Source organism: Uloborus diversus, chromosome 5, assembly GCF_026930045.1.
Source record: "Uloborus diversus isolate 005 chromosome 5, Udiv.v.3.1, whole genome shotgun sequence".
NCBI lineage: Eukaryota > Metazoa > Arthropoda > Arachnida > Araneae > Uloboridae > Uloborus > Uloborus diversus.
Window position 1 is genome coordinate 142675278 of NC_072735.1, and position 21339 is coordinate 142696616.

General features: G+C 32.5%; 1 protein-coding gene across 1 annotated transcript in view; it reads left to right on the forward strand.

Moving 5' to 3' along the window:
* The window catches only part of LOC129223173 (atrial natriuretic peptide receptor 1-like), a 454723-nt gene that overhangs the window by 172937 nt on the left and 260447 nt on the right, over positions 1–21339 (forward strand). Inside the window, exons 11-13 of the mRNA XM_054857740.1 lie at positions 5231–5335; positions 15426–15497; positions 19730–19895. Coding sequence (XP_054713715.1) covers positions 5231–5335; positions 15426–15497; positions 19730–19895 — 343 coding nt within the window. The remainder of the gene's footprint in view (positions 1–5230; positions 5336–15425; positions 15498–19729; positions 19896–21339) is intronic.

Consider the following 21339-nt stretch of genomic DNA (forward strand, 5'->3'; position numbering starts at 1 on the left):
TAGCGAGGCGTGTATGATTATCGGTGGCTATATGCTAGAATAAACGTTAACTAAATCTTTACTATGCCTCTTCGACGAAAGAAAGCGAAATTTCAGTGAATTTCAGAGTTTGAACGGGGCAGAATCGTCGACCTTCGTGAAGCTGAATTGTCTTATCGTGTAGTAGTCGCTCGTGTAAAGCGTAACAGCAGCAAAATCATGCGTGTTTGGAAGCAGTGGACGGACGAGGGTCGGACAATTCGGAAATCCGGGTGTGGACCCCGAAATGTGCCGTCAGCTCGCGAAGACAGACACCTGGTGCGTATGGCGCTAACGAAGCGCACAGCTTCTTCTAGACAATTGGCAGCACGGTGGTGAACAGCTACATTGTTTCATTGTGTGCTTCTTCAATTCGGAGACGTCTGCTGCAGCGCGGGCTGCGCGCAAGGATTCCTTTATACATGATTCCTCTCACGCAAAAACATTGCCGCCTGCGGTTAAAATGGGCAAATGTGCATAGAAGCTTGCGTGCTGATTGGCAGCAGGTCGTCTTTTCTGACGAATCCCGCTTCAATTTGTGGCACTATGATGGCCGAATTTCGTGTCAGGCACTATGCCGGTGAACGGAACATTCCGGAGTGCATTATACAACGCCACAGTGGACGAACACTCCGAGTAATGGTCTGGGGTGCCATAGCATATCATGGACGATCACAATTGCTACGAATTGTGGGCAATTTGAACAGTACCCGATACACAAACGAAGTTTTACAGCCCCAAGCTATTCCTGTCCTGCAAGGATATCCAGGGACTGTATTCCAGCAGGATAATGGCCGTCCACATGTCGCCAGGACTGTCAAATTTTACCTTGATTCACAGCAGGTACAGCTTCTTCCTTGCCTTGCATATTCCCCGGATATGTCATTGATTGAACATGTGTGGGATTTCGTTCGGCGGCGTCTCGCTCGTGATCCTCGTCCTGTTGCTTCGACAGACGAACTTTGGTTGCGACTACAAACAATATGAAATGCTTTTCCGCAGGCAGATATTCAAACTTTGTTTCACTGTATGCCGAGTCGTGTAGCAGCTCTTATTGCGGCACGTGGTGACCACACAAAATACTAATTTCTATCTCTTTTTATTGTTTGTTTGGTTTGAAAATGTAATAATTTATTTGTACCATTACCACTCAACTGTGTATGAAATTTCATTCAACTCTGATGCTTCCTTCATGGTGTTGCAATTTTCACAAACAGGAGTGTAGTTGTTTACTGTGATAATTGAGTGTACTGTAAATATAAAATACAAGTTTTAAACATAGAAAACGTTTTTAAAAAAAGCCATTTTTATTCGACATGAGAATAGTAGTGAGAGAAAAAAGAAAACTATAAAAGTATTTTAGGATTGATGCCTATCGAAGTGGTGATAATCCTATTTCTGCCCCTGCAGATTTTTCTCTTATCGGATTAGACTTCGGAAAATTTCTGAGCTTTAATATTTTCTAGTTGAGGAAATAAATCTCACGCTTGCTACATTTCAGTAAATTTTTATTTCCTTCTTCTGTAAAATATATAGGAAATAGTAATGATAACGTGAAATGTTTCAAGTTTTAGTGGGTTTTACTTTGTGATGGATACTGAATTCATTTCAACTATTTTTTTTTGAACGTAAGTCTTGTTTCTCTCTGTGTTGATTGGGTTTTAAGTATACGCTGTAAATCGAAACGCAGTTAATTGGATCGAACGAAGTTTGGTGCACAGATGGATTATAATACATGTCGATGCTATACAGTTTTTTCAAGATAATCATTTTAACTGGGACAATTTCAGGAAAATGAAAAAAAAAAAAAAAACATTTTTGTTGCAATCTTTTTATAAACTACTTCATTCATTATTAACTTGTTCAGTGTCTTTATATGAACCAAGAACAATGATTTTTTCGGCATTTCATTTAAAATACAATCATTTTTGTTGAAATAATGATCATTTTGCCACATTCATGTTACAATAAAACGTAAATTTGAAATATAACCGACGAAACCTTAGCTGTTAAAATAAATACGTACGTACCAAGAATTTGCATGAAATGAATTAAAAGAAAATTTCGTGATTGCAAGTCCATGAAATAAAAGAGCTCCAGAGCAGCAACGTTGGGGACTAAGAAGATCAAATCCTCCTTCCCGAATAGGAAACCCTAGTGCTTGGCGTAAGGTTGAAAGTCGCGTAATCTTCTCAGCACTATGAAAGGTGTACATTTGGAAATGTATTAACATTATGAAAAAAAATACACCTTTTTAAGATAAGGATCCAAAGAAAATTATCATTATGTTTAAATCTGATGTTTGTCAAAAATAAATAAATATTTTTATCAGTTTAAGACTTTAGATCACCCCGGTTGCGTTTGTAACATAACCTTGCAAAAACGATGTCACAAAATCAGCTCCAAAATCACCGTGAATCAAGTGGCTAATAATCACATATCGAACAAAATGACATATTGCAACAAATAAACCCTTGGTGTTAAAGTTTTAACCATAAAGAAAGACATTAACGACAGACGTAGTTTGCTGTTGTCTAAGCAGTGTCTATTGGCATTTAGATGTGAGACACACATCGTCGTTAAACTAAAAAAAAGAAAAAAATGCCGAAACATCGAGTTAGCCATTATAGTTCAACTTCTAGACAACAAGAATTTTAGAAAGTAGAACATGTTAGCTGAGGAAAGAGCATCCTTAGGATAATCTTGTTTCATCTTCTGCTACGGAAGTTAAATGTTCATATTACATCGAGTCATTTTACTGAACGTTTGAAAACTGAAAAATAGGAAAATAGGTAGTTTTCCGTTTGAGACAGCTTTCAGTTTATGAAACTGCACGCATAATGTAATCGTATAAGAGGTCAAGATCTCTGAGTACATTTTCTTTCAATAATCGTTATGGGGATCAAATATAGTTCGATACCATGAAGGAAACAATGTAAGTAAGTCTAGATAGTATGTCTGCCAATAAATCTCGCAGCCCATTCATTATACAGCGGAACCTGATAAATAAATGACCACTTACGCATAATTTTAAAATCATAACTAGTGGTACCTGCTTGGCTTTGCCCGTAGTAGAAAATTTAAAGACCATTTGGTTCGCCTGTGTATTTACAAATAATGGACGATGAATTTCTCGCTAATTTACTATGTTCATTTGCTCGCCCATGGTCGCATATGGTAGTTCCCTTGTCCACGTTATGATAAATTAGCTAGTCCATGTTATGGTAATTTGTTTATCCATGTTATAATAATTTGCTCGGTAAAATATTCTTAAAATTGAAATAGAAAAATAACAAAATCGAATTTTCGAAAAATTGCTTCGAGATGCTCACGCCTATGCTACGAACTAAATTTGTGCCAAATTTCATGAAAACCGGCCGAATGGTCTAGGCGCTATGCGCGTAACAGACATAGATATCATTCAGAACTGTAGCATTTCACGCATTGCAATACAAAGTATTATCTATTGATATTTGTGAATGAAATTTTTGCAGCTTAAACAAGCCGTGGTGAATCCAATAAATGAAATGGACGAAACAAGATTTCCTAGTCAGTTATGATAGTTTTTTTTAAAGAGTACAGTTTCATTTTAGTTTCTTTATATTCTGCGAGTATTTTATGCTCATCCTGTTTCATGCTTTTCGCCTACTACTTTTTCTTGGTTCCGTTGCTTTTTACTGTGCACTACATTTTTCATAATTGTTTGCTTTCATGGACTCTTTTTCTTTAACTTTATTTCCCTCCCCCTTTTTTTTAAATTATATAAATGTAGTTAACGTCTACTTGCATAACTTTGACCATTGCGAGTAACATTTGCCCAACGAACGAAAACATAGTGTCTAGACTGTATAAGTCATATGAGAGTGATTATCACTGATTCATTTCAAGGACCTGATAGGTGGCAACACTGGGTTTACATGATCAGTACTTGTAGTGTCACTTTCGCAAGATGCAATTAATTTTGAAGAAAAAAAATATTTATGGTGTTCTCCTAGCTGAATATTAGTATTTTTTTGTAAATAGTGATGTCAAGGTTCCTTGACGTTTGGTTTTGTTTGCTGTTATTAGAATAATTAACAGAGCGAAATATTATTCGCTTGTTTTAATTTTTTCATGTATTAGTGAAATGTTTTTGTTTCAACTGATAGTAGTTTACAGTGCAACAAAACCAATGGAGTTGTTTCCTTCAGTTAAAAGTAGTACTTTTTGTCACTGAAATTGATAGAATAAGCAAAAAAAAAAAAAAAAAAAAAAAAAACAAGGACCCAGAAAATACTTTCATTTTCCCAACAGTTATTTTTTAATTATTTTTTTTAAATGTCCGATTTTTAAAGCAAGGCGTGGTCTTGATGACGTCACAAATGATGCTCTTTGGCGCATCTTCGTATCGCGTTCCACGTTATGATAATCATGAAGCAAATTAAAATTGCGCTCTACGCTTGCTATCGACCATATCGTTGCCGATACACGTGAATAAAAATGCGAATTAAATATTTTGTTCTGTGAATGGCAATTCTGAATGGCATTTCATCATTTGTGATGTCATTGGCAAAAGCGTAAACAATGAAAGCGCACCGATTTAAGTAATTTTTTAAAAATATTAAACTTAGTCAAATTATTTAAAAAATGGTCAGATGCCATGTTTTTAAGCATGCTCTATCAGAAAAAAATACTTTTAAAATTTTGAAAACGATCCCATTCTATAACAAGAACAGTTCCTGGGAAAATATTTTGGAAATAGTGCATCATCACACTGAATTTACCAAATCATTTACAGCTCACTACTAAATTTATCACCAGCTTTCAAAAAAAAAATTAAATTATTTCGTTTTATTTTGAAAGCTGCTGATCAATTTAGTATTAAACTGCAAATGAATGCCCAAATTAAAAAAAAAAAAAAAAACTTTGAAAAAGTTTTTTCATATTTTTGCACACACACAATAAAAGCAATAATTGAATCAATGAGTCCGAAAACCAGTCATCTAATCGGGTTAAACCAATGGGATGACTGGTTTTTGGTATCATCGACTCAATTAGAAGCGATCGTTGCAATTTTGATAATTATTACATATCCTTTGAATACAAAGTAATCAGAAATAAACATTGCTTGTTTGGGTGCATTCTGTATTTTTACCACTATTGGCTGAAAGTTATTAAATTATAGTTCCAGCATACATTTCATATTTGATTTACTTGGCATTCTTTTCAACAGATCAAAGACCTCCAAAGCAGCCATATCGTTCGATTCATAGGCGCCGTGGTGGAACCTCCCAATTGTTTCCTGGTCACAGAATATTGCCCTAGAGGAAGTCTACAGGTAATAAGACTTTTCTGAATCTGAGCTTTCTATTAGTACCCAAGACGTAAAAGGAATTGCTAATGAGAAATACTTGTTCTGCAGGGAAAGTTGGTCTAAACATGAATATTTAATGTTAATACCTTTGAAGATTGAAAAATTAGCCTAAGCTTTGCTAACTGAGTTGGGAATTAATGAAAGACGGAAAGGCAATTCTGTTTGTATTACGCTTGCAAATACGTGGAACGGTTCTTAAAAGATTTGAATATTAGCATGTTCTGTCTGTGTAGTGAATTAGCGCGAAGAATATTTTAAGGTTTTCTGGTATAACTTAATTTTCTGGTGATGAGAAAATTGCTTTTACTCGAATTTTAAATTCTGCAGTTGGGTAAATTATTATTCTTGAAATTTTAGTTGTGTAGTGAAACAGTTAGATGATATATTCGAAGAAGGTTAGGAATAAATGAGTTAAAATACGAGCGAACACACATTTTACTGACACTTGGTGAATGATAAGAATGCGTAATAAAAGTAGAACTAATGCACAGAATTAAGCGAGACTAAAATCAGAACAGGGCACAAAATAAAAAGTTGACTGTATTGTGTGAGGAATAAAATAAATAAAGAAATAACTTGAAATAAAAAAATGAAGGAACTAATAACTAAATGAAAAAAAATAAGTAAAATTTATGAATAAGTTCGTTTTTTTGCTGATTTGAGGAAGAAAATATCAAAAATGAAGAGTACACAAAATTTACACGTACGAAATTTTATCAGAGTAAGGTTAAATTAAAGTATAAGCTAAGTAAAGTATTATAGCTGTGGGATATAATTAGAAAGTAAAAAGAAAAAAACTAAATACCTGACATTTAATAAAAATTTTACTATAGGCCCAGTTGTTGCTATTGGAAATAAAATGTAAGTGTTTTAACTTAAGCTTCCTGGGTGAATTTGATGTATCTTTTTTTTTTAAATATAGCATTAAACAGCTCGCAAGACTGTTTAACGTGTAAGACTACCAGTTTCGTAACAGTAAGTTCTAGATGCATACTTGCAATTGCAGAAAAGGTCAAAATAAGTGCCAGAGTTAATATATCGTTGCCTCAGAGCAACATTAAGATATCATAGTGTTATTTCTGGGATTAGATATCTTACTGTTGCTCTGAGGCGACGATATGATAAGTTTGAAGTAGAAAAAGAAACTAGTGAAAAAATACGAAATCTAACTTTTTATATGGTCCCCAAGTCCCCGACATTGCACTTAAGGAAATAATCCCCATTGAAAAATTTGCGACCAAAATTTAAAGAGACGTCAGAGATCAAATACCGTGATAAGATGAGATTGGGGGATTTCAGGAGAATGACACGTAGTTAAAGTAAAAAAGTCAAAATATTTCTATTTTTCATTGCTATTGAAATATAAATTCAATTGTGAGGCTGTGATACGTAAAAACACAAACTATGCACTCTTATTGGTTTAAACCCTTGTTAGTCGCTATATTTCCCCCAAAAAGGTGAAAAAGTGGTATTTGTCAAAAAACGCTATTTTGTGACAAAAAAATTATTATTATTATTTTTCGTTTCTCAGACTCTTTGGACCTTAACTCTGCATTTCAATTAAACCATTTTTGTTATTGAAACTATACATCTAGGACTAGCGGTTAAGAAAAAAGAGGTCTTGCAGTTTAAATGTTTATTTGCTGTATATGTATACGTTTCATTTTAAAGTGATTTTTAATGTGATGGTTGTCCTGTTTTTATTTTCTTTTCAAAGACATTTCTTTAAAATATCACAAAGTAACATGACGCTTTTTGGGATGTTTTAAAAATATTACAAAGAAATGGCAATATAACCATGCGGAAATGTGCCCCCTTTCTCCAGCATATCTCTAACGTTATTAGGGTCTCAGTAATTTTTTGATTTCTGCTCATAATCTTGAAAATATATGAAACTGAATATTCGTAGTGTTATACACGTAATGCAGCAACAACCATTCAGCTACTTAGCTTTAAAAAAATCGTATTTCTGATCGATATCATTTCAGTCACAGCATCATTTTTTTCTAAATTTCTCTTGCAACTTTTCATTTTCAATTCTAATGAAAAATTTGTTTCGACTTTCATTTTATACTTCATGTAACGTTCTAAAATCTCATTTCCCATCTTTTTTTTTTTTTTTTGCTTGAAAAAGCATTATTTATTATTTACGATTCAGGCAAAAGTTTATCATAAGCAGAATCCCGTTGGCTCCTGCAGTACGCATTTTCTGAGATTAATGATGTTTTCCAGAGGAAATAACTCGCTTGTGTTTGGTACTAAAAAGGAGTGTTGTTAATTTTGTCATTCTTGAATAAAATAATAGTAGTACTACTCAAAAACGAATACGCTGATTGGAATAGTAGGCGCTCTTCCTCTCTCTCTCACATTTAATCTAGATTTTTCTTTCAATTCTAAATACAAGAACCAGTTTTATGTTTCTGTTTTCTTGATACTCATTGTGTTTTATTCTGATAAATTAGAAGAAGCAATGGAGTGAAGAAATTACTTTCTTGAAAAATGTTACGACTGTTTTAAAAATAATGAAATACTTAGGCAGAAGTAAACGGCGTATCTTCTTAATGTGAGACATGAATGCGAAGGGAAAAATCTATGTTTGTCAAAAGTACGTAAGCTACGAAAATAATACTAAGTTTTAAGAAATAAACCAATTTTATTTCTTAGAACTGACATTGATCAAAAGGTTTAAAATTGATCAAAAGGTTAATATAACGTTATTCGAAAGTTTGTCCTGGTAAGTATTTTGGTTTTTTAATAGTTTGCAACTATATATTAAAATGCAGGGTCCGGATATTTTAGTAAATCAGTGGCAGTCATAAATATTCTTGATTTGATGAACATTTTTTTATTTCCTTCGCATGATTTAATGTACAAGTTCATTAAAACACTTAGTGGTTGGAATAGTTCAATGGATTTAAGCTTTATAACTGTGTATGCAAACTTCATTCAACAGCTATATTTTTCTTTCCAGAGCATATCTGCTTTTTCATTTTGCAACCATGCACTTAAATAAATTGGCTTAGAGATAACTGCCATGATTAATTTTATATATAGGGTAACGGCATCAGTGACAGGCATGCTTAAGACATTGCTCTCAGGTTAACTCAATGTACTAAGCCCTTTAATGTATTTAGACTATTTTTTAAACTATTTTCCTCTCATGCAACTACAAGTCATATAACGTTTGCCTGCTTCTAGATCATATGAATTAGTTATTTCTGTTTTTATTTGCTTAATTTTTAAAAAACGTCAAACACCCAGCAACAGACACCGAAAAAATCTGATGATCTCCAGTGACGGATGGACAAATTTCCCTCTTTCTCTTCAAAATGTGCAACAGTTATTTACTTTTAGGACTAAAGCATTATTAAATTCAAAATAACATAAAACACTAGCTGACCTCGTGGTGGCTGTTCATAACCTTTCTCCACTGCCTTGTAAATACCAACTGGCTCATAAAATTCACTCTGATAACACTAGATGTCCGCACCGTATTTATGGCCCACAGCAACAACAGCTTTAGCCGCCAAAAAGAGTTTTTATTTATATTCAAACTTATGACTGTCTGTTACTGGGCCCGTTACCATATATGTATATGGGTCATTCTCTAGAAAACGTAACTTTTTAATGCAAATATTTTTCAGTTTCAAAACCTTTTGTTTTCTTTTTTTCTATTCTTACATGAAAGTGTTACCTACTAGACGCAACCAGCTAAGTTCCAATTATTTTACACATAAATAAAAATTAAAAAATGCTTTGTTCACGGAAATAAGAAAAAAGAAAAAAATTTCAATAGTTAAAAATCGAGGCCAAATTAATATCAAAGTAGTAATTTTGTTAATTATGCAAACAATCAGTTATTATAATTAATAATGGGAATATAATGTTAAGTTCTCTTAATTAGCAGTTTCAAATGTATGTTAAAAATAGTATTTAGTAAATTTGAGGACATACTGTGGCAATTCATAATTTTGGTAGAAAGCCTATTATTGATGTATTTCATACTCCATTTATTTTCACCTCAGAAATAATGACATTGATAAGGTCTGTCACGGACGTGAGAAATTTTCCATTAATATAGGCCTAATAGATACATTTTTCAGGGAATTTTTTTTCTACGTTGCTACAATATGTACACGTTAAGATAAAAAAAAACATGTTTACTTCTTTTTTTTACATTAATTTACATCCCTAAAAATTCAAGTTCAGGGAGGTGAGAAATCAGAAGAACCACACTAAGTTTTTAAAGCAAAATCTATCTTCTTGTTTTTCGATAAAAAATCTCACAACTTCAACTATGGTTAAAAATAAACAAGGGGGCTCCCTTGTATCATGGAAAATGAAATTTGATGTCATTACTGACATGTGTTAATGAGGAATGGCATTTTGTGTTTAGATAACGGAGGTGAGAATTTATTGTGTGACATGACTCTTTGTCTTACTAAATCGAACTAAAACACAATATTAAAAAATTAAATATAAATAAACAATTAGCATTTGAGACACTTGTGAAAGGAATAATAAATATATAAGTATATACTTTTAACTAAACAAGTTATTAAGCCACATAAACAGTCCCGCCAGGTGTGTGACATGCCACGAAGGTGAGAATTCACATGTTCTGAACCAAAAATATACTAAATTAAAAAGTGTTATTAAAAAATTGTTGGCAGGTTTAAATAAATATATTTTTGATGAAATTAAAAATCATTGTTAAATGAATTGTTCCTTAAAATTTTTACTGTAAAAGCCGTAAAGCCGTGTGACAGAAGAGTTACACTTTTTGAAGAAAGACGTATATATATATATATATATATATATATATATATATATATATATTAGGGTGGTCCTTATTTATATGGGAAATTTTTTTTTCGGAGTTCAACAAGTGACGCCCCCTAGTTTTGTGACACTATAATAGAAAGTAATCAGTGCAAAATTTGAACTCGATCGGTCAATAATAACACGTGCCCCTAGGACGTTGAACTTTAACACTTTTGATACTTTTCCCACAAATCTTCGAGTTTTTACTTCAGACCCCGTAAATCGTTTCTCCTATGTTTGCAAAATATTTTTACAGCGTGGTAGCACTAAAATTAATCTTTTTAATTACTTCATATCGTCTAAAGATTTTACATTAAATAGGAATGAAATATTGCTTTAGAAACTTTACCTTAATCGTACGCTTTTCTCAATGTTTCTCAATCGTGTGCAGTTTTTCCCGATAGTCTTGGAGTGCTTGTAAAATACTAAATTGCTTTTGTGACTCATATTTGGTAAATTGAATGTGAAATTCTTCGATTAATTGTGCTCCTCTTTCAGTTGTATCATTCACAACTTTCAACATTTTAACGATATCTCTTCCCTTTAAATAGCTTCCTTCATTTTGCCATGAATCAGGATTAAATAGGAAAACATCTTTTGGTGTTTGTAACTTATCTAACAGTTTTATTGACTTGTAATTGATTCGATAAAGAGGAAGATCTTACTAAGAAAGTATTCCAAATCATCTACTGTTATTTGAAATTTTTTATACAGTCATCATACACGTCTTCCTATTCAGCAAGCATTTTTTTGACGTAGTCTTTTCCTATCTTCAAAATTAATTCCTTCATCCAATACGGACAAAGCTACTAGTTCATCCCCTAAGTACCATAAGTGATTTATGAATTTTTCAATCACTGCTTCTGCTGCATGTTTGTCATCATTTCGTACGCTGCAGATTTTTTTACACTAGACTTTATATTAATTTAAAAGGCCTAGAATGGGTTGCTGCGAAAAACTATATCTTCATACAATATTTAACTGTAAAACAGAATTTACCGGCAATCTCTTCATGTAAGGTCAATTTAAGTTGTTTCCTAAATATATAAATATTCAAACAATAAATTCCTTTTGCCACCCATCTGGCTCACTGATAAGCTCCAGGTTGGCGAAAACATATCCCTCTAGGAGGGAGGCCTTCACCAAGAAATATTATTACACGTTATGAGAATTCCCTGTAATATTTCTTAACTGCGCTTTCTATGAACAATAATATGTCATCAAATTCTTCTTTTAGAATTTAAGTCGTATGTGTAATTTTTGAACTTTGAAGCGCTTAAATAATGGAATATCGAGTCTTGAACTAAGAAAGGCAAGAACTTCTTTAAAGACACTCTGCAGTACGATTTCAAGTGCATGATAATAGCAATACAAATGCAATATATAACCGTTCAGCTTTTGTTTTAAAAAATTACATGCACAATTTATACGGCCGGTATTGTAAGCCGCTGTATAAAAACACTACAGCTTGAACAGTTAGCAACAAAGAGCAATCATCAAAGATAACATATACAACTGAAGAAATATCTCAGAAATTCTGAGTAGCTGTTCAACATTGGAAGCTATCATGGTAAGCCTATCGGCGTTTTTTTTCAGTTACATCTGGATGTAGCTTTGTATCCCAGGGAATAACTAAAAAATCTAAATTTAAATTCATGAAATCTAATTTTACCTCTCGAAGATTTTCTCTTGCTCTCTTAAGGTATGTACGATTGATCATAAGATTCTTTGGATTTAAATTTACTGTATCTACATACACTGTTAAAACTACAGGTTGCATTCGGCACCTTTCAGGGGTGAAACGCTTGTTCACCAGCGGCACCCAATACGGAGCCGAAATTTCACCTCTAACTAGGGTGAAAAACAGGCACCTTTCAAAAAGTAGGCAGCCGGGGTGAAAAGAATGAACCTTCGGAGAGAGAAATGGCACCCTTACTGTAGATCCTCCCCCCCTCCCCCGTATTGTGTGCGTTTTTGAATACAGTTGTGTATTTTTCTTTTTTTAATAGTTTTGTTTTGATTCATGATAGTCTACGTTTTGCACACTTTTCACATTGCATGAATTCAGTACTGGAAATGATTAAAACTTGTAATTACAGCATTTGACCATATTTCAGAGTTTTCAACATAGTTAAGAAGTGCTCATTGCTTTAATTCATCTGATCGTTCTCTACATCAGTGTTTCTCAACCTCTTTTGACCCACGGGTCGGTAAAAACAAATGAAAAACATTGCGGACCTGTGAAATTTTTATCCTTTTCTTAAAAATAAATAAAATAAATAATAATAATTATAATAACTCTCGGGGCGGGAAAAAACTTGTAAAAAAATTCTGCGTACTGATGAGTTTTTTTTTTTTTTTTTTTTTTTGTTTTTGTTTTACAAAGTAATATTAAAGATGAATAAAACAATAAATATCTACAGACTTTATTTGGTATCAAAGAGTTGTCACAAATATATTTAAAGTTAAAGACGAGTAATTATTTGAATAATCATAGTTAAGTTAATGATCATTTGTGAGAAATAACCGCACCGAAAGTAAAGTGTAGATGTACTTATGAATTATTTACATGAACAGCCAAAAATATTCTGGAATATTCAAGTTACGATAAAACAAAATCGTTTCTCAAACGTTCAACATTTCAATCAAAATAACAATAAAATAAAATGCGCATAAAATTTTTCGACAGTTAAAAATTTAAAGAAACTCCTAACACAATCGAATAACCGCTAACAGGAAATGATTCAAACACTTGAACGAAAAAGCAAAAGAAAAAGATAGACGGAGAGAGATTTCTTTTTTATTTTTTACGTTCGCTACACGAAGCACAAGAATCATTTTTATTTAGGTTCTCACTTGTTGGTTATTGAAAATATCATTGCGGTTACTATTTCGGTGATTAAATGTTGCTTATCGAGTACTCAAGAAAATAATGATAGATACATTTAGTAGCGTTTTGTGTGAATGATGGAATTTTCACGATAGTAACGGTAACCTGAAAATAAACAACTAACGGTACTACGGTATCGTAACGGACTAACGGTAACTGAAAAGCATTAAACGTACTTTTAACTATGTTTGAAAGCCCTAAAAGCTACAAAGTGATCAAAAGCTGTACTTACTTGTTATTTTAAAGAATTATCCTACAAAAGTTGAGATTTAATCCAATAGTGTACTTCATTCAATGTGAAAGACGTAGAAGCCACGCGTAGCGCAACCTATCATTCGTCCGCCATATTGAAGTGGTTGAATGGTGAATGTATGTCGGAAGCGCATGCGCCAGCAAGTCATTTAGCGATTGCTTGCTGTTTTGGCACCCCTGTCTACGACTGTCTGCTACTTTCGCACCTCTGCTTTACTTCCTGGCCAGTATGGCACCCTTGGTCACCATGTTTTCACCTTAGGGGGAATATATTCACCCGTCTGGAGCCTCTGGTTATAACAGTGTAGGCTGTTAATAAATGAGCAGCATTTTTGTCCCTAATATGGCATTTGTCTAACATTGATGAAATGCGAGCAGATCTCAATAATTGTCAAGCTTTTTTGCGTTGTGGTAGACCAGATATAGAAAAAAGGTTCAACAGGTTAGGATAGATACCCATTTCGGCTCCTAAATCTTGTAAATTGCAAGAGGAATTTGATGATAATAAAGGACTATGTACTGAAATAGAAGGCAGTTTAAAGAATAGATTTTTACATTATTCCGATCTGGAATTTTTTAAAATTTATATTTAAAATATGGAAAATAGAGTTTATTTTTATGGTAGGGTAATCGAGGATTTTTCAAAATTTAAATTATAAGAATGCATAAATATTTAAGTATATAACTAAAGAACAGCGAATTAAAATAGAATTGTCATTACTAATATTTATAGCATCGAACGAGCGCGAATAGCAGCGGAATGCCTGTCCCAAGGTCATTGGTGTACATGTACCCTATGTAATATGTAAAATTTTACAGAATGAATGGTTGGTCTGGAAGTAGCAACATCTATAGAAGGTTCAAAATTACTTTAAACATGAAACCTAGGAATATTTTTACATAAAAATGAGAAAATCCGCAATTTTTTCTTCTAAACTCAAAAAAGGGGGCCCTAGGGGCATGTGTTAATATTCATGGATTGACTTAAAATTTTGCATGGATCATTTATTTGTATAATGGAACAAATTGAGGGGGCGTCGTGTAAAATATCTACAACTTCAAAAATAAGGACCACCCTAATATATATATACATATATATAGTTACTAAACGTTCGTTTTTGATTTTCGCACTTTCTACACTGTAAAAAAAATCCGTAAAATTTACAGAAAAAAACTGTCAGCCAGGACGCCAGTTTTCTTCCGTTTATTTTACAGAAATCTTTCGTATTTTTATTATTTATTCAAGCTGATTTATTATTTTATGAAGATTAAAAAATGATACTATACTTTAATAAATCTATTTCAATATTTACTATACTACTACGAAATACATGTATACAAAGGTAAATTTCCGAATATGCCTCTGTAACAGATGACAAAAAAACAGAATAATAAAATATTGATTAGGATGCAATGAAATGGAAGTTGCAAACGATTTAAGACTTACTCGCTTTAAATAAATATAAGATCAAAAACTCGAGCACGAGAACCAAAATCCAAACACGAGCTCGAAATTTCGAAGATTCGAAGAAAAACAAAGTATAACCGGTTACAGATTCAAAAAAACAGAGAAATCCTGTATTTTATTACGAACAGTTTTTTTCTGTAAAAAATACGGATAACTTCTTCAAAATTTACAGTTTTTTTTTTACAGTGTAACGGTTCCATGCTTAACTACAAAAACACAATTCTTAAAGTTAATTATTGAAGCCATAATTCTTAACTATCGAATTCATGCGTATCAGTTCAATGATTAAGAATTATAAAATGTCGTCATATTTTGAAGCGTTACTTGGAATTCCTTCTAATCGTGAAAATGCATAAAACTTGCTTCTTAATATACACTTTTAATCATGTTTCTGCTCATGATACTTTCAAATTTCGATGAATATATAAGAATTTCGCTAAAATCTTACACAATCACCAGATGCATGTAGTTAAAGCTTTTTGAATAATTACAAAATTTATTGAAGTAGTGTCATCTATATCGTGATTACAGTGATATTCCATCAAGCATTTGGAAATCTGTAACAATATTGTTAAGTGAAGTACTGGATTATGAATTCTAACTCTTCTAATGTTTTGCAGGATATTCTGGAAAACGAACAGATTAAGCTAGATTGGATGTTTCGATATTCCCTCATGCATGATCTGGTTAAGGTAGGTGTGTTACCATTTAGATTTGCTAATTACGCCAACCAGTAATAATACCTGATGCGCAAGTGAAACTTAATATTTCATTGCTACAGTGGTTGAACTTCGGGTTTTAATATATTAAATGGAAAGTGGTACTAATAACTTAAATTGCTTAAATCATTGGCGAGCTTAAGTTACTACGTTGTCATTTAATCTAACAATTTCTTTACATGGGCTCAGTTCAAAAATTTTTCATAGACCATTTTGTTTAGTTTTTTAACCTTTTTTTTCCATGTTTGTGTGATTATTTATTTGAAAGAACTCTCATTTACATTTGAGGCAGTGAAAAGCAAATAGATGTAAGGTCCAAAATTGAAAATTAAGGGATAATCATTACAAATAGTAGGTTAACCTCTCCTCTGCCTTGGTGCAAGATACAGTAGGAGAATGTGAGGCAAAATGAAATGGTTAAGATGACTGAGGTTTTTGAAAATGAACAAATTGTAAATTTATTTTGAAAATTACAGTACATGAAGAAAGAACAATAAAATATTGAAACAGTATTTTTAATTTTTGGCGGTAAATGTATGACTTAAAAAAAAAATTCACTTTTTTCCATGGGGCAAAGTGAAAAATGAAATATTTTTTATTCAATTATAAAAAGTATTTTTGACCAAATGAATCAGAAAATAAAAGGTTTAATGAGTAAACGTAAAGATACTGAGAGAATAAATTGAAAATTTAATTAATTAATACATGAAGAAAAAGTAATGAAGAAGTAAAAGAGTGAATGCATAAGAAAATAGATGAATGCATGAATAAATCAGTGAATTACTAAACGGAAGAATGTAAATGAAGGAATTAATAAATAAGTACGTAAGTGATTTAGTCAATGAATGAGCGAATAAACAAAGTAAACTATTTCACTTTGCCACATCCACTTAGACCCACATGATCTTGATTGATTGTAGAAAATATTTAAAATGCAAATAAGCTTAGTATTAACTAAGCAAATAAATATTTAAGAAGGAGTATTAGAAGGTCTCAATTAATATTCAAAATGCTAATAACTAGAATTCTATCGTCTCTTAGTTACAAAAACAATTTTTGACTTGCAACAAAACATTACAATATGAGTATCATTTTTTGAAAATTGCCTGTATTATCATGTGCTTTAATCTTCGGTGGTGTTTTTTTTTTACTGACTGGAACAGATTACATGTGCTACTATATAGTTGAAATATTACCAGATAGGTGGCGCTACAAGCAGGGTACTTATTTCACCATTTGACTTTACCCCGCTATTTCACTTTGCCTCTCATTAACCTACTAATAGCCCTGGTAGGTGCTGCTATACAGTGCTCTGGTAGGTGCATGATTCAGAAGAAAAAAAAAACTCAATAAAAGTCCACCAATCCACGCAACCTTAAACGCGTTTTAAACAACTCAAAACTTGAAACTGTCCACTTACATCCTTCTGCTTCTCACTGCCTTATTTGTTCGACGTATTTGCAACACACTTTTTTTTCCTCCTGTAAAATCAACGCTCTAAGAGTGACATTGATTATATGCCGTTTAACTAACCTTAAAATAACTAGCAATATTTTTCGTTTTATGTATCTTAAAAAATGATAAAACCAACTAAATTATTGATTTGTGTTATGTTTATTGGTTCAAAAGTGCAATTTTGTACTACAAACTAAGCGGAAAGATAATTTCCGAACTCTAACATGTGTTTATGTTATACTTTCTGCAATTTCAGGTTCCGTCAAGTTGTTTCATTTCGTTTCAAAGTTATTAAAACAATCACGTTGTTTAAAATTTACATTAACTTTATATATCCAACCATCCGTAAAAGAGCTAATTACAAATTTTTCAGTGTCTCTATAATTTCTTTTTTAATGCTACTGCTTATTTAAAGTTTATCTACTAATTACGGTACTTGGGTACTTTGGTTGTAATTGTAATCTGGAGAGTTAATATTTGATTCACAAGCTGGGTATGAAGTAAAACTGACGTACCCGGAGAAGAGAAGTACCTAGTGCGGTTAACCGGCTGTATCTATTAATGAGAGTGTCGCGTCTCGGACTCATGATGATGGCGGCACAGGAGTGCTGCTTCAAAATAACACTTCAGACCATATTTAGTTCCGACGTGGGTAAGGTACATGTCAAACGTTGCCCAACGGATTTAACGGCCGTAATCTAAATAAAAATCCTACTCAGTTTGATAGTTGGTGCTAACGTGATCCAGGACGCACAACTTGGAATCCCTCACCATTAAGGCTTTGAAAGAAAGGGTAAAAACTCTAGGAGCTTTTAGAATCCTATTATTTTAGCTTATGCAAGCATTGCAATAAACCAAACTTCACAATTCACGGGGGAAAACTCTGGCTTCGCTACTAGAGCTTTAATTGCATGGGAGCTCACGGAAACTCAGCTCCTGCACTTCTTTTAAATTTTATTTTAATTTTTCGATTTTAGACAAAATTATGACTATTTCTGCATTATAATGAATTTTAAGGGCATTAGGGATCCCGTACGTCTTCTATTAGAAGTAAAGCTCTGGACTCCCAACGTCCCTTTATGTATCATTTCAAACCAACAGCTTAAATTAGGATGCTTAACACTAGGGAGTGATTGAAAGAGCTGCTATGGAAACGAAAAAACGTCTTATTTCCTTAATAAAAGAGTATCACGAATGACTTCAGAAGGTACTTTATCTCTGAATCACATTTACTGTCTTCCGTTCATGTTTTCCATTTATAAGGATTACTTTGATGTTGTTTACATACGTTTCTTCCTTTTGTATCTCATCCGTTTTGAGCATTTGGTATGAGGTTTATGTTATACGTTTAAGCATTCAAAATGCTATTACTGCTATTCAAAAACTTGTCTGCAGCCTTTTTACCAGACTGAAAGACATTTTCTTTGTTCAAGACGTTGCATCAATAAGTAACTCGTAAATGGCGAGCTATTCTTACCCTTTAAAAGTTAATGGTCTCTGAATAACTTTCAAAGCATAATAAAAATCACTTTATTTGCAATTTTGTTGTAATATCTCGAAAGTAGATGAAGACAGGTTTTTTTCAATCACTCCAAACCAAAGTCGAATATCAAAGAAAATATTCTAATACAGCCAAAAATGTTAAACTTAATGTAAGACAAATAAATTTTCAACAGTGCATTTATTGTAAATATAAAACGAAAGTATCAGAAATCATAAAACTTTTTAACTAAAAAGGAAGAAAAGATTTCACAAACCAGTTAATAGTTCATAGAATAGTATTTTGCATGTAAACATTAGTTTTTAATAACCATTTTAGGACGTTTGGACTTAGATTTTACTAATTTTTCAAGCATTAGGCTCCATATTTTTCAAATACTGCAATACTTTCTCAATTCATCTTTTCTGGAAATCAGTCGTTCCCAAACTTTCTTCTTAATTCTTTTTCATGAATGTTTAAACGATATTTATGTCGGTGTTTTGGGGTAGGGGTGCCCATGATGTCAGAACATTTATCTAAGAGCTCGATAAGCTTCATGTTTCGGATTATTATCCTGATAAAACCACAAATGGTTACCAATAGAAAATTTTTGTGACCCCCCCCGTTTGACAAGTTTCTCTTTTAAAATTGTTAAAGTATTCAATCTACTTAAGTTTTCCTTTAATGAAATGCATGGTTCCTGGACCAAGAGCTGAAAGAGAGCCTCCAGACCATTACTCTGATCAACGACCAGATGTCATTAGTTGCAATCAAGTTTTTAACTGCTTTTTCGATTTTCTCCTGACTTAAAGCTTCCCATCCTATTAAAAATGTCGAATTCGATGCCATCAGCAAAGAGGTTTTCCAGAAAGAAAACCCCTTGTTTTCATGCTCCTTTGCAAAATTAAGTCGTTCGGTCTGTTTTCTCTTATGTTTTCTCGACTTTTCTTCCTTATTTTGATCTGCTTTATGAAACATATTTCTGATGGTTAATGATGGCTTTCTTAATGCTGATTGCCTCAAGAGTTCAACTTTAAACGCTTCTCCTGTTAAATTTCATTTCTTCGTATTGTGGCACTCTACCTCCAAATGAGCGATATGTTCCTATAATACATATGATATTATTGTATTTTTTTTTTCTTTTTTCAAATGGAATATAATCAAAATTTTGATTAACTATGATATATTGTCGAGTCTACTTATATTCATGCAGTTGATTTGTAAAAAATATTGAAGACAACCAGTTGATATTTGACCTATTTTGTTTTAGGGGATGATATATTTACATAATAGCGATGTTAAATCACATGGTAATTTGAAGTCTTCAAACTGCTTGGTTGACAGCAGATTTGCTTTGAAGATAACTGATTTTGGTTTGCATATTTTGAGGGCTTTAGACGATGATGAAATGGAAGACAGTTACATGTTTTGGAAAAGTAAGTCAAGTAGTTCCATAAATTTGTTTACTTAATCTCATTAAAGCAATTTTTAAATGGTATCCATGGTGAAAATTTGCAAGCTTTCTGATTTAAATAATATTGGTTAAGATTGTACCGTGGATATGTGAAAATTAAGTTTTGGAAACTTTTAGCAAATTAAACGTTAGTTTATAATCCTAAACACTACTCGCTAAGAAATTTAGTTGATGAATCTTTACACTATTCGCTGAGAAATTAGGTAAACGCATGGCAAATGAAGGTGACACGTGGTAAAACTTGGCAAAAACGTGGCAGCTTGAGTACGAAGAAAGATTTCTAAAAATTATTTCAGAGAACAAGATTTAAAAAAAAGCTTGCATAACTTGCAAAAAAAAAAAAGTATCGCAAATCTGCTTATGATTTTACATTACAGCTTTGACTGTCGCTTTAAGTATTTTGGTTGTTTTATTTCATCGTTTGTGCATTCATATTAACAGAAGATCCACTTTAATTGACTTGCGAAATACATTTTTTCTTTTTTGCGTAAGTCCCTGTGCATTTCTTACTATTTTCATATAGATTTTTGTGGTTTGAAGGCTTTTTGTGTATTTGGAGGAAACACAGTAGGTTAGACTAGGGATACATGATCCATAGTTCTGTTTTCATTTTTTTTTTCTCTGCTGTAAATTATCAGGTTTTTTAAGTACGTGAACAAAGGTAATATTTACCTCTACCTGACAGTTTTTTTTTAGTTGAAATTAAACAGATAATTTTGGTAAAATATTTTTTTTAATAATTTCATAAAGGGATCATGTATACCCACATCATGGGATACGTGATCCCTTCATGAAGGATACTTGATCCCACTGAGAAAATGCATAGAATTTTCCTTAGATCAGCAATTTATTTATGGACTTTAGTTTTCTGCATCATGTTTCTGAAAAATAAAACTATTTCTAATTTTCTTTATTAGATTACTAGTGATACCCGCACGGCTTTGCCTGCAGTAGAAAACTAAAAGGTCTTTTGGTTCGCCTCTATATTTACAAATAATGTATGGTGAATTTCTCGCCAATTGGTTTGCCCATGTTACGGTTACACGTTATGATAACTTGGTAATTTACTCGTCCATTTTATGAGAATTTTGCTCGGGATAATTTTCGTAAAATGGAAATAGAAAAAGAACAAAATCGAATTTTTGAAAAATCGCTTCGAGGTGCAGACCCCCATGCTATAAACTAACTTTGTGCCAAATTTCATGAAAAACGACCAAACGGTCTAGGCACTGTGCACGTCACAGAGATCCAGACAGACAGAGATCCGGACAGACTTTCAGCTTTATAATTAGTAAAGAAAAGATATTAATGTGAACACTAAAAACCATTGTTTTAAATTTCACTAGGACATTTGTAAAAATAATGTACACATTTTTAATGAACGAATGCTTTTTATCAGTTATTTA